Source organism: Folsomia candida, unplaced genomic scaffold (assembly GCF_002217175.1).
Source record: "Folsomia candida strain VU population unplaced genomic scaffold, ASM221717v1 Fcan01_Sc016, whole genome shotgun sequence".
NCBI classification, from domain to species: domain Eukaryota; kingdom Metazoa; phylum Arthropoda; class Collembola; order Entomobryomorpha; family Isotomidae; genus Folsomia; species Folsomia candida.
In genome coordinates this window covers 1,201,157-1,215,482 of record NW_019091208.1, presented here as the reverse complement: position 1 = coordinate 1,215,482, position 14,326 = coordinate 1,201,157, and the positions used below count along the sequence as shown (strand labels likewise).

Below are 14,326 nucleotides of genomic sequence, written 5' to 3'. Positions count from 1 at the left end.
TTCATTTTATACCAAGTTCCCCTATTCTCCAATGTGTTAAGCATACGGTAAGAAATTAATAGTGACAAAAATGATGCATTAATTCTTCGTGGATATGAAATAAATAAATACTTCTTTATATAGAAGAATAAAAGTTATTCCTGCATTACATATTCATGATTTTATTTATTTATTTACACTCAAAACAAAAATTTGTCAAATCAACACCGCCGGTGTCAATATATGCCTTAACCGCCTTGGTTACAATAGTGATTCCGAGTTATGATGATTTTGATACCGGTGGTTGTTATATTATGACCGGACGGAAAAAATTTTATTACAACTCGGAATCACAATTGTAAATAAGGCGGTTAAGTCATATATTGACACCGGCGGTGTTGATTTGACAAATTTTTGTTTTGAGTGTATTAAATAACGTATTAATTCTCTATTAAATAATCGAATCTAATCGCATGCAGCTATGTATGCATAATAAACGCATGGATGGATGCCCAACATTAAACATACATACACTCGTATTTCTCCACATTGCATGAAATCGATTGCGTGAACAAAGACAAAGCCAGGCCACGAACCGAGTCGAATTTAACTCGTATGCAGTGGATGGATGGAAACCTTGGGAGATGATAAAGTCTGTCTGTCCACACACTATCCACGATCGGGGAGACAGTGATTTTCAGCTGTGAGGAGAGTTACCCGGAACCGGAAAGTTGCACATAAATATACATCAAAAATGTAGATAATTGCGAAATTTTTGCAAAAATGTGTGTACAAAGATTTCTTCATGAATTGGAGAGTCCGACAGAGAGAAAGCTATGATATTATGGCAAAAGTTTTAGTCAAAAGTGCAGTATCAGTTTGATAAAAAATTTGCAATAATTAATTAATTTTTGCCAATATGGAGCGATTGTGTTTGATATTTTGCATTTTCCTGACCCACTGCTACGCCAGCGAGGAGGATGAGACGTCAAGTTCAAAATTAAATCATACCAAGGACCATGGCTTGCACATTGCGAAATTTGATTTCGAACTGGTCCAAACTCCATATCTCATCGCACTTTGGATACTTGCGGCTAGTGTGGCGAAAATTGGTGAGAATTATGTAATAAATTTCTAAAATTAGTAAATTTACGAAATTATTTGTTACGGGGAAAATATCAAAGTCTGAATTTAATATGTACACATTAAACCGGCCGGCAATGCGAAAGGATTTAATTTAAAAGATTTTCTTGTTGCTCGTTAGCACTGAAATTACATTAATAAATTGCACTCTTAAAAATAATGTTGCATTTTTGAAGAGTAAATGTATGTACTTTAAGTAATCTATACTACACTAAAAAAATTGTCAAATCAACACCACCGGTGACAATGTATGACTTAACCGCCTTGGTAACAATTGTGATTCCGAGTGGTAGTGAAATTTTTCCGTCCGGTCATAACATTATAACTACCGGTATCAAAATCATCATAACTCGGAATCAACATTTTAACCAAGGTGGTGTTGATTTGATACATTTTTGTTTTGAGTATACTGCAAGAATAAACTTCAGACGTTGTCAAGTTAACATACTCATTTATTTATTATAGTTGAATTATTATGAAATTTAGCATGCCTTTACATAAATTTCGAGATGGTAACAGGATTTATAAGTGTGCATGTACATTTGTCAATATGTACATAAGTACAGACATACCTACATATTTCTTACCGTGTTAAATATTCCATTTATACATTGCTGCTAAAAACTGTAGTTAAGAGGCTTGGTTGCTATGGTAACCATGCTTACATACATATGTAGAAAACAAAGTAATTATTGACATTAGCATGTAATGGATATGTATGTAGCTTTGCGTTTGCGCATGAATGCTTGTGTGTTAGGAATTCGTAGTGTTAAATTTATGTGTGGGATAATTTTAGTTCGGCATTTATTATTAGCTAACGTCACGTGATTTATGTTATTCTTCCATAATCTTCACACGGACAAAACACATTAACATTATGTCATGAAATATCGTATTTGTCAATGTGCTTTTAATTATTGACCCCTTGTCGAGTCCGAAATAGGGGTTCGTGTGGTCATAAAAAGATGATGATCCTGGCATGAGATCTAAAGGCCAAATTAGAGCTTAATTTTCATATTCGGGGTCACTTTAAAGCACATTTTTACCACAAATTGGATTCCGTCAATATTTATTTTTGACAACCGACAAATCCATACAATACAACCGTGTGGACCAGGTCACAACAGTGACAGCGGAAGCCGTGGGGACATCGGAGGACATTAACATTGTAGGATAGGTGGGAGGGCTTTGTAATATGGGCAGATGGTGAAGACATTGGGAACTGTGGGGACATATTGTCCCTCTGTCCTAACGCTTCCGCGGCCAATGGGTCACAGATGAAAAACATACATACATCGTGGTGTCCCCGTGAAGGAAATTTCAGTCACTTTTGCGCTACTTCTATGTATATCCGTTTAATTACAGAAGTATTTATTTTTATGCAAATTTCAGGCTTCCACCTTGCCCCCTCGCTCAACACGATATTTCCCGAGTCATGCCTGCTCATCTTCGTGGGTCTCATTGTGGGTGGGGTGCTCGCGTTTGTCGGCGAAAATCCGATGAGCCTCACCCCCCACACTTTCTTCAACTTTATGCTTCCCCCAATTATCCTGGATGCGGGTTATTTTATGCCAAATCGTCTCTTTTTCGATAACCTCGGTACCATTTTACTCTTCGCCGTGGTGGGGACGTTATGGTCCACGTTTGCCGTTGCGGGGTCCCTGTGGGGGTTGTCATCCTGGATGGGCGGGTTTGGGGGGAAGGAACTCCCCATATTGCAGTGCCTTTTGTTCAGCGCGCTAATCTCGGCGGTGGACCCGGTCGCTGTGTTGGCCGTGTTTGAAGAAATCCATGTGAACGAGTTGCTCTATATTGTGGTTTTTGGAGAGTCCCTGCTCAACGATGCCGTCACGGTGGTAAGAGAATTTATTTCGTAATTATATAAGCGTGCGGTTGGACAGAGTTGCATGCATAAATTGTGTCTTGAAAATGATTTGAAACTTATTTTTGGGCTTAAAGTGCGAGATTTTCGTATTTACGCAAGAATCAAACTTCCATAAATTGTGAAATGTATTTAAACCCTAGTACAATTTTGTAAATTTGGAAATGTAAATTCACGCAGTCCTTCATAGCATTGTAAATTGTGAAAGCTTGTTTTACAAAATTACAAAAATTGTTTCTAAGGAAAATTAACTTGTGGTAAGTTTTTGTAAACTTAAGTACATAAAAGACCCTACTTAATGTTACGTTAAACTTTGTAAAATTATTTCATAAGACTTTCGGTTATTGGGGTTGCCAATGACTTGGTTAATGTTAATTTTCCAAAGATTTGCGGGGTTTGGTGACTATGCAAATTTTTTGCAAATTCCAGATTTGCAAATTTTAAACAGTTAATATTGAAGTCGTACATATTTTAAGATATATAAGTATTCATAGATTATACATTTTTCAGGCTCTGTACGAAGTCTTTGAGGAATACGCCATCATGGGACCTGATAATGTCTCAGCTTTCGAAATCCTCAAAGGATTCGGAAAGTTCCCCGTCGTCGCGTTGGGTGGGACGTTTATTGGGATTGTGGCGGGACTAGCGATCGGTTTTGTGACCCGGTTAACCACCAATACGAGGGTCATGGAACCTCTAGTCATATTCGTGATGGCTTATCTGGCTTACTTATCGGCGGAAATGTTTCACTTGTCGGGAATTATGGCGTAATGAGATATTTAATTAGTAGTTACTTATTTCCTGCACGCGTTTATAGTTTTATATAGCTCCTAATTCTTGCAGAAATCACGCATGCAACTAGTGCAAAGTTCTGTAAAGAATTATGCAGAAGAAAGTCCTTAAAATCATATCTGAATGCAAAATTTGCATTACTCTGCAGTACCTTTTGGATATAAACTAGCGCAAAAGCCCGTCTCCCGCCGGGCGACGGGCTTATTTGATTTTCGTGAAAATTAGTAGGATTGTTCAAAATTCCATCGAATTATTTTATTGTATCTATATTATTAGCTGGAAATGTCTGTTGGCAAGGGAAATGAAGCTTTCTTCACTATCACTTCCGTCACGGAAAATTGCTTTCACTTCCGTTGCAGACAAACATTTTCAGCTTATAATGTAGATGATTATGTATTATGTATTTAAATGCAAAGTTTTTCCTCGCTGCACAGTTTCTCTGCAGAAAAATGAGCCACATTTTTGCACAAAAGTTTTTCTGGTTTTCTGCATTAAAGTTAAAATTTTCCTGAAATATGTAAATGATTTTGAAGAAAATTTCTGTCTGATCTATTCTGCAGAGCAGCTTTCTAATAATTAGTCACAATTCTTCATAATTTGTGCACGTACCTATGTATGTACGTATCCATCTGCATGCAGTTTTTATGCAAAAAATGTCAATTTCTTGCATGACAGAGTGGAAATTTTCATACGGCTTATGTATCTTTGTATATATTGTCCAGGGCCACCTTTTGCGGGTTAACCATGAAGAACTATGTGCGAGCCAACATTTCTCAAAAATCCTTAACCACTTTGAAATATTCCATGAAAATGCTGAGTTCCGGGGCGGAAACGATAATTTTTATCTTCCTCGGAGTCTCCACCGTGAACGGGGATCACGTCTGGAACACGACTTTTGTCGTGGCTACGATTTCCTTTTGCACGCTGTACCGCGCCGTGGGGACTTTCGCCCTCTCCTGGATTGCCAACCATTTCCGTCTCGAGCCAATCGGTGGCGTGGATCAGTTTGTGGTCGCGTATGGCGGACTGCGCGGCGCGGTTGCGGTCGCATTGGTGCTATTAATTGACAAAAATGCGACCCTGTTTGACGAAAAGTTGAGAAGCATGATGGTCACGACGACGATTGCGGTAATTTACTTCACGGTGTTTGTGCAGGTATTTACATAATTGTGTCAAGGTTCTGGAAGGAAGCCAAATTTCAAAGTTGAAAAATATTTTGAATTTAGGGAATGACGATAAAACCGATTGTTGAGTGGTTACATGTAACAAAATCGGAGAAAAGGAAACCCACGATGAATGAAAGGGTGCATGAAAAGGTACATAAAAGTAAAATCACCCTTAAAAATAATGGTACTTTTAGAAAAATAGATTCACCCTAAATTCTACATATATTAGGTAAACTATGTATTCTAGCTTCGTAGTAAACCTTACTCTTTATCAGGCTCACGGTGCCCTGGATTTAGCAAAGTTAGGGTAATATATAATTCAGAGTGCGCTATTTAATGATCAAAAGGGTAAAATTAATTTTAAGAGTGTAGTTGAAATGTTTGCTAACTCTCGGAATGTAGTAAGTGTTTAAATATTTGGGTAAGATCTTAACCTAGATCAATAATTCGATAGAATGACGAAAATTTGTGGAATTTCTCATACATGAATAATTTATTTATCGATTTAACTTTCCACAGGAAAGTTTACATACTTTTTTATTTCGTTTTATTAACCCTTTAAACTATAACAAAGACAATAGTCGTTTTTTGAGAATGGTTTAATTCGGGAGTAAGACAAAAGTCGTCCTAAAAAATCGTGGTCATGGCGCGGAAGGAAGACAATTGTCGTTTCTAGGAGGTCATTGATTTTCACCATTTTCTCTCCGCGACCTAAAATTTGCAATTTTGAGGGATTTCTCCTATACCAACACAATGCTAAACTTGAAGATTTTCTTCCCAAAAATTTGGATATTTCCCTATACAACGCAATGTTAAATTTTTGCTTTTTCAGTTTTTCGAGTTTTATTAAAACTCCTGAATTTCTCCTCCCGCGCCAGGACCACAACATACCTATAGCGTCTCCGATTTAATGCATTTTCTTGTTGCTAATCATACACGTTAAAAGGCTAAGATTACCAAGCTACATGGTCTCTAAATAAGAGAGATTTTTGATAGCATTTCAATCAAATTTTTTTTAGACCATGGAACACTTAATGACTGGCATGGAAAGCATTGCGGGTCACATGGGGAAATACAATTTACGTGCGAAGCTTCGAGCCATAAATGACTCCTACATAAAACCATACCTCCAAAGGTGTGAGAACGGAGTGGACGCGAAGGACACGAAAATACTGGAGACGTATTCCAAATTGATGATGGAGGATATGAAAACTGTGACCATAATGGGACCTGGAGGGAAGCAGTTGAGACATCAGGACTCAGTAATGCGGGCAAAAAAGAGACTTCACATTGATGACGGGATTGGTACTAGTGATACGAATGAAGACCAAGCACCGGAGTATGATTCCAATCTTTTTTTGCAAATTTAATAACAAAAATGACAAAAAATATTTGAGCGCATTGATAAAACACGCAAATTCTAAAATAATATTTGTGAAATTGTCACGAATGAATTTTTTTAATGCGCGTCTCCTATGGTGGAGACGTTCGTAAACTTCATAACGGCCAAAAATATATCTTTTTGGACACCTACGCCCCCTTTTTAACATGTGCCGTTTTTAACATTGACCGCTGACCACCCAACCACTCTTTCTTTGTGTTACGAAGTTTACGAAGGTCCTCGATCTACTCTCTCAAGTTTTAACCAAAGTTCAATCCGTCACAAATTTAATTAAAATTACAAAACTTAGAATCTGGAAATGTTTAGCTTTGACAAAAAAAAATATTTGTACCCGAGGAGTAGAAACCGCTAAGTAAATTAAGAATGTGTAAAATTTGCCACCTTTAGGGCGCATTTTTTCCTTTTCGTATGCAAATATCTCGAGCGTTGTCAGGTTGTGTAGCTTGCTACCTAAATTTGTAAAAGCAAATTGACCCAAATTTGGTCACAATTAAACGGTATAATTTGTATGATCTCCATTACCAGTTGATGGATGCAGACATACATTTGTGGTCTGAGCAAATTGTACTAAAGTGATTTCATTTTATGAATTCGAAACAGTGTCGTCAAAATGGACGAACTGCTCGAGAAAGGATTACAAGAGAAAAATGCGTATCGCCGTTGCAGCTACAGCCGGCACTCCCTTCAAGACACGGATGCCCAAGCCATGCTGGATTTAAGGCTCAATTTGAAATCAGCGCCAGCGCGAAAGAAGGGCGAACTGGCTAAAATGCGACAATGGAAAACAGTGGATGTCGAAGATGACGGTAATTGATTCATTGAATTTGATTGACTTTTTGGTTTTTTAAAAATTTATTTTTTTAAAATTTCTTCATTGTCTTGTTCAAAAATATTCCTGCTAATAAATCGCTGCATTTAGGAGCACACTGCTCAATGCTGCTACAACGAAGATGTTCCGAAGGAGGTCAATCATCTACGACGGACTTAAACAAAAAAACTCCGAAGAAAGAAGCTGGTCGACCCCCACGAAGTGCGCCACCTGTCGGAAAAAGCTCCGTATCGCAATTCAAGTTCGATACTGCCTCCTCAATTCCGGAAGACGATGAAGAAAACGTTTTCGAAGATGGTCCTGGTGCTATGAAACGTTCTGGTTCTCTGGGAAATATTAATTAAATTATAGCAAAAATTTCCATGAAAATTACGGTGCTTATGTATGAATAAGAATTTATTCCTTTAATTTGTTTTCGTTCCAAAGATTGAGCTTCCTTTGCAAAAGAGTGATTTTATAGACTCAAATAGGACACAAATAATGATAATAGTTCTTAGCTGATTTATTCAGCCAGCCAGGTGTGATTACTAATGAGTAAGAATTAAATGATTCGACAAGCAGATCCGCCGACTATTTCAAAAGTACAAATACTCTATTGGATTATGTTCCCCACATGAAACGAATTAAAACTTAGCAATTTTTTCGGGCGCCAAAATTTCCTTTGGGGGGTTATGAGAATAATGGGAGATAAATGTGGTGCACATAGGGCACAGCATATCTATGAAATGGGTTGATGAAATTTCAAAAAAAAAATTTTTTTACACTCTATGGATCAGTACCCCCATAGGTTTTTCGAACTGAGGTGGAATTCCGACTTTGAGGGGCTTTTCACAGCGACGCAAAATTGGCTCAGAAATTAATTTTTCGCTATAACGAAAAAGTATGACGAAATGTTCATACATTAGCTTTTCACCAACTTTTACTACATTGCAAATTATTAGTAGTAGAATAAAGGTTAAATTACCCAGAAAGTCGAAATCGACCTGCGTGACCTTTTTCGGGGATCGAAAGGTCACAATGTCAAAGGTCACATAGCCACATAAATGGGGTATCGTTGGAAAGGTATTGGCGAGAGGATTCAGAATATGTATACTTTGTGGGGCCTGAAACCACTCCCTGCAAGTCTAGAGGCCAAAGAACGAAAATCGGCAGTTGTCCAGAATTTAACACAGCAGTGGATTGGGAGCTAACACGGAAGCATGCATGGGAAAAACTCAAAAATATTCTTTTGGCTCTATGTTTGCAGGGAGTGGTTTCAGACCCCACAAAGTATACATATTCTGAATCCTCTCGCCAATACCTTTCCAACGATACCCCATTTATGTGGCTATGTGACCTTTGACATTGTGACCTTTCGATCCCCGAAAAAGGTCACGCAGGTCGATTTCGACTTTCTGGGTAATTTAACCTTTATTCTACTACTAATAATTTGCAATGTAGTAAAAGTTGGTGAAAAGCTAATGTATGAACATTTCGTCATACTTTTTCGTTATAGCGAAAAATTAATTTCTGAGTCAATTTTGCGTCGCTGTGAAAAACCCCTCAAAGTCGGAATTCCACCTCAGTTCGAAAAACCTATCGGGGTACTGATCCAGAGAGTGTAACAAAATTTTGTTTTTGAAATTTCATCAACCCATTTCATAGATATGCTGTGCCCTATGTGCACCACATTTATCTCCCATTATTCTCATAACCCCCCCAAAGGAAATTTTGGCGCCCGAAAAAATGCTAAGTTTTAATTCGTTTCATGTGGGGAACATAATCCAATTAAGTATTTGTACTTTTGAAATAGTCGGCGGATCTGCTTGTCGAATCATTTAATTCTTACTCTAATGCAGTATTTTAACAAGTATAGTCGAATGTTACGATTGTAGCATTTAGATTAAAAACTATCAAGCATCGTTGTTAAGAGTTTGTGTACTGTAAAACTTGACAAGTTCATATTAACAAGTACGAAATATAACATAAAAATTCCAGATTGACAACGATAAATGAAGATCATTAATAATAGACGGGTATGAGGCTTGTCATAGTAAGCATGTGTATGGTACCAAATAGTCAATTGTTCTAGAAAAATGACAGTACATACATATATACGTCACAAATTATTCAAAAGAAAGAATAAAAATTATTCGCTTAGTAAGTTTAAAGGAGTTATCTCTCAGGAGGGGAGCTTGCGAGGTTGATAATAACAGATCTTGATGCCCTTTGGATATGTGGTAGGGACCCATGAGTGTATTAAAACCCTGAATTGGTTTGACTCCATGGCCACATTTACGCCCGCCACACCCACTCAAAAATGCCCAAAAAACGCTTTCACTCCAGTTTTCACTCACTCAAATCCACGCCAAAAATCCAATTTTACTCGGATTTTGAAATTTCTTTCACCAATATACTCCCAGATAGTTTCTTTCTTCAATCCAATATTAAACTCAATTTTTTCGAAATTTTTAGTATTTTTAAAATTTAAATTTCTGAATGAGCATTGTTGTAGCAATCAACAAGGCAAATTATGCCTGCGAAATAATAATCAGCAAAATTGAGTTTGATATTGGATTGAAGAAAGCAACTATCGGGGAGTATATTGGTGAAAGAAATTTCAAAATCCGAGTAAAATTGGATTTTTGGCGTGGATTTGAGTGAGTGAAAACTGGAGTGAAAGCGTTTTTTGGGCATTTTTGAGTGGGTGTGGCGGGCGTAAATGTGGCCATGGAGTCAAACCACTTCAGGGTTTTAGTACACTCATAGGTCCCTACCACATATCCAAAGGGCATCAAGATCTGTTATTATCAACCTCGCAAGCTCCCCTCCTCAGCGGTCAAAAAATTTTGTCGCGAAAAACGTGCGTTGTCATTAAGGAAAAGATTGTTTCGTTATGTGCGGAGCACTAATAAAAACTTGGGACATCAGTTATCACAGGGGAGCGTCCATAAATCACGTGATCGATCATAGGGGGGGGGAGGGATCTGAAATTTGTCACGTTCTATCACCATGGGGGGGGGGGGGGGGTAATGGTCAGCAGTCACATGACATACCACGAAAAGTTTTTCTTTTAATTTGGAATGTAAATAAACCTGATGACTAGCTTCAGAAAAACCGGTACATGGTGTTGGACGAGTTGTCGCAAAACTCAAAACGCTCTTACACGTGTCCAATATAATTACAAATTAAGGTATACATGTTCGCGCGTTTTTTCTCAATGTGCCCCAATTATTTTATATCACCCCAAATACTGGAAAAAATCATTGTGACGCTTCTAGTATGCTGATTTCTGCCAAACTTGGCAAGCTTTCCTTATTTGGGATCGCCCACAGTGCCTGAGAGAATTGGCCCCCTAGGTTGAAATTTATAATGCCAATTACCTGACAATTTTGACAATTTTTTTCGTTTTTTCGACATATTTTCCTAGTTTATGGAATGGTATCCTTCTAGCTTCATATCTCTACAGAAACCCTATATTCTGCTTCGAATACCGTTTACCCGAACCTGATAGCGAAACTATTAAGGGTACTTTGTAGGGAGATCGATTTTCATACATGTTCCACCGAAATACCAATAATGCTAATTCTTTCCATTAGTATCAGTCCCACCTACCCCAATTTTTGACATCTTCTACATATTTAGTAGTCGAACAATTGTTGATTGCAAAAAAGGTCGAAATCGACCTGTTTGACCTATGTTCAGGGGGTGGGGGAAGTTGTCGGGAGATCAAGTCTCACATAACCCCATAAGTGGGGTATCGTTGGAAAGGTCTCGGTGAGAGGATTCAGAATATATATACTTTGTGGGGTCTGGGACCACCCCCTAATAATTTAGAGACAACGTAGTAGTAATGAGTTTTATTTTTCCAGGTATACAGCTGTTAACACTGGAGCAGATTGAGAGCTAACATAGCAGTAGATTGATGAAAACTCACGTTGATGAAATTGATGAAAACGTTTAGCGGCAATACCGGCTTGAATTCGTCTGAACATCGACTCGACCAATCTTTTAGTGACACTCAGGTCGATATTCCCCCACTCTTCTGTGCTTATGGTTTTCAGATTAGCTGGATTTATAGGTTTCCATCATGCCGCCAAACATGTTCACCGTACCTATGAATGCTCGATCGGGATGAGGTCAGGAAATTAGGAATTCCAGTCCAAAATCTTCATTTTATTTTCCTTGAGACATTTTCAGATAATTTTTGTAATATTTATAAAATTCTCGCAATATTGGAAGATAAATCTCTGACAAAAGTCCTCTTTCGCTGCAAATCGACAAGGATTTATTTTTAGCAAATCAAGAAAAGCCTCGTTTGTCATGATGTCAGCGACTCATTTCAATGTTCCTACCCCGTCCTATCGGAAACTGCCTCAAACCATTACATTCCGGCAAGAATTCGAAAGTTTCACACCACATACTAAATGTACAGGCAGCAAAGATTTTCCTTGACACGTGTATTTTTAACAATTGCCTCAGAAATCAATTGTTCGCACTTTTGTTTGGCCTCTGCCACATTCTGGTAACTCTGTCTGAACCAGGAAGTTTAATTTTGATCTCATCCAAGAAGAAAAAAAATTTCCTGTCACAAGCGGAACTTCTGTATTTTGCCTTCTTAACGCTAATAATTTCTTGTGGTATCCCACTGAGATCTTAGGTGTTTATTTTGCCAAATCTCTCGATAATTCAGCGAATAGCGGCCTGTTTCTAATCTTTTATAAGTGAACATCTGTAAAAGGGTCCCTTTGGATACCTCGCAAGGTTTGGTGTGAACAGACGAGGACCATCCTAACAATTCTCATATGTCTCGTGTCATGACGCGGAGATGTACGGCTTTTTGGACGCTGGTCGTAATGGCAAAAATGAGTTGCAATCTAATCCCATTTTTTGCACAATATATGGTACAGGTTGTCTTGAAATTTAAAGTTTTTGGCCAATTTTTCCATAACTTTGCACATTTTAACTTTAACATTTTCTGCCAGAATTTCTAGATTGACCTCGTTCTTATTTACTATTTGATATACAATTTTCACAAAATATTTTTTATTGACAACTCAAATAACTGTTCTTACCCATAATAAGCAATCCCGAATGAAGTTTGCCTTTAGAGTGACAGACTGGGCCGTTATCACAATTAAGCTCGCCTGCATCTACAATTTTGTGGCGTGCAATTTGCAATTTTTTGACATTTAAATATCTATAACTTTATAATTTTTAGACGAATTCATTTGAAATTTTGCACGATTGTAGTACGAAATATTGTTGATAATTGGTGTAAGAATCAGTTTGAAATATTAACCCGTCTTGGAGTATTTCTGATTTGTATAATGCATGCATGCACTGCATCAACAATTAAGTGGAATACTGTAGGTATCTACAGCAGCCCAGAGAAATTTAACTAATTAGAAATTTAATTTAGAAATTTATTTGTTCAAAATTCTTCAGTGACAACCATGCTCAACTTTTTATTAATTTTTATATCAAGTGCATTTATTGGTTTTGGTAATTATTAAAGGCTAGATATTGCAATTATTTTTTCCGAACTAAATTACTGTTTGGGGAAACAATAACAATAACGCCCGAGAATCTGTTTTCCACCTTTTACCGACTCGTAATCTAAGTGGAAATTATTAGCCATTAGATTACTTTTGAGCACCTTCGACCACTATGGACGTTTTTAACCACCATCAAGTCCAAGATGATTTTGGTTGCAAAGTAAAACACTGATGTATTTACACACCGATTTTTTATTATCCAGAATTTTTAACCCCAAGTTTTACAAAGATATAATTTGATTGTCGGAATGAACCAAATAAATATACTTCATTTTATCCCATCGATAAGCTTGTTACTTAATCCTTTTACTTACAAGCTGTAAACAAATTATGTTATAAATACCCAATTTAATGTAGACATTGGTCAAACTCTCTTACATACGTTTAAAATAAGATACGCATGGCATACCTAAGAGGGAGATGCAAATTAATAAATTCAATGTCTCAAACAATAACACATTTTTCTTTCAATAGTTTCAGAATACTCCGTCTAGGAGCCGTTCTAGCCGTCGCATCAGCCCTTGACGTTGATTCAAGTACATTTCTATAGCTCGCGTAAATTTCAGACGGCGATATCAAATCTGTTGTTAAGCTTCCACCATAAATATATTTGCAAGCCTTGTTGAATGGTTCGACAAGTTCAGGGTTGATTGTGTTTATTATACAGGGTGGTTAAAATGTCACGCCACAATGGAAAATTTTTCGATGGGAAAAATCCATAAATTTCCATTAGTTACCGAAATTTTGTCTCTAAAATGCAACATTTTAAGAATTTTGTCATCAGTTTTGATAATAATTTATAAAAATCTCAATCCCAAATCTTGTAACTAATGGAGATTTAGGGACTTTTCCCATTGAAAAATTTTCCATTGTGGCGTGACATTTTAACCACCCTGTATAACCAATGCCTTGCAAGCCTAACTGACTTGTTAGCACGGTTGGATGTTCGTGGATGGATTCGAGCCATTTCTTCGTCCTTGTTGGGTCCATTTGTTGTATATTTGTGCAATGAAATTTTACGTCTCCACCGTCCATTTCAGTTGTGGCTGTATTGTAACTGGTCTTGTTTTCTGAACTTGACTGCCACCCACCCTCGGCACCTGCTTCGCTACTTATATTGCTTAATCGGCACTGTTGATCAAAATTTACAAAATTTTAATGTTCGAAAAATGAATTAAATGAATTTTACTGTCATATGAAATTCTTGAAAAGTGCAGTCGTGAAAAGTTACATCCCTATGATCGTGGAACAAATTTATCAACTGTACACAACTTCATTTTTCAAAAAGCTCCAGTGAGCATAAAAAATCAGTTTTCCAACTATTAAACTGATGAGGATGAGATTGGTCAACTTGATAAAATGAAAACACGGAGAAAATAATTTGTCTTAGAATTGATGAGAATATTTTGCTGCCCCGTTTTGATCGAAAATTAATGTGTTGGAGCAGTCATTTAGTTCATTTTTTGTAAATTATGTTTTTTTTGCGTACGTGCTCGAGGAAACGTGTATGACCTGTAGTCTTTTAGTCTGCTTAGAGTTCTCTTTTAGTTTTCCTCTTAAGCACACACACACATTATTGCAAGGTGTGATTTTTTC

At 37.2% G+C, this 14,326-nt stretch overlaps 1 protein-coding gene and 1 long non-coding RNA gene across 6 annotated transcripts; one reads left to right on the top strand and one right to left on the bottom strand.

Annotated features, from left to right (window-relative positions):
• The first annotated feature begins 634 nt into the window (after positions 1-634).
• LOC110856505 (Na(+)/H(+) exchanger beta) lies at positions 635-9,336 on the top strand. 5 transcript variants are annotated; one of them, XR_004836345.1, is made up of 9 exons: positions 635-1,091; positions 2,515-2,978; positions 3,515-3,771; positions 4,519-4,951; positions 5,023-5,112; positions 5,982-6,301; positions 6,965-7,170; positions 7,284-7,711; positions 9,049-9,336. XR_004836345.1 is itself a non-coding variant. In XM_035857134.1 (8 exons), the coding sequence occupies exons 1-8, from the start codon at positions 899-901 to the stop codon at positions 7,535-7,537; spliced, it is 2,190 nt and encodes a 729-aa protein (XP_035713027.1). In that variant the 5' UTR covers positions 635-898; the 3' UTR covers positions 7,538-7,755. The 5 variants fall into 5 exon arrangements, 2 of the variants coding, with proteins under 2 accessions (XP_035713027.1, XP_021960677.1); XR_004836344.1 differs by having other exon boundaries at positions 7,284-7,727; XR_004836343.1 differs by having other exon boundaries at positions 7,284-7,727; positions 9,032-9,336.
• A 3,568-nt stretch (positions 9,337-12,904) lies between these two features.
• LOC118437840 lies at positions 12,905-13,515 on the bottom strand. Its single transcript, XR_004836405.1, has 2 exons — positions 13,140-13,515; positions 12,905-13,047 (listed from the first exon to the last, which is right to left on the bottom strand). It is a non-coding gene; the product is annotated as an uncharacterized LOC118437840 (long non-coding RNA).
• Between the last annotated feature and the right edge of the window lie 811 nt (positions 13,516-14,326).

Bases quoted from the DNA above. Each gene is read 5' to 3' on its own strand.
- LOC110856505 (XM_022104985.2), top strand. From the start codon at position 899: ATGGAGCGATTGTGTTTGATATTTTGCATTTTCCTGACCCACTGCTAC. The intron at 3,772-4,518 runs GTAATGAGATAT...TATATTGTCCAG, and splicing joins CACTTGTCGGGAATTATGGC to GGCCACCTTTTGCGGGTTAA. The intron at 7,171-7,283 runs GTAATTGATTCA...CGCTGCATTTAG, and splicing joins AGTGGATGTCGAAGATGACG to GAGCACACTGCTCAATGCTG.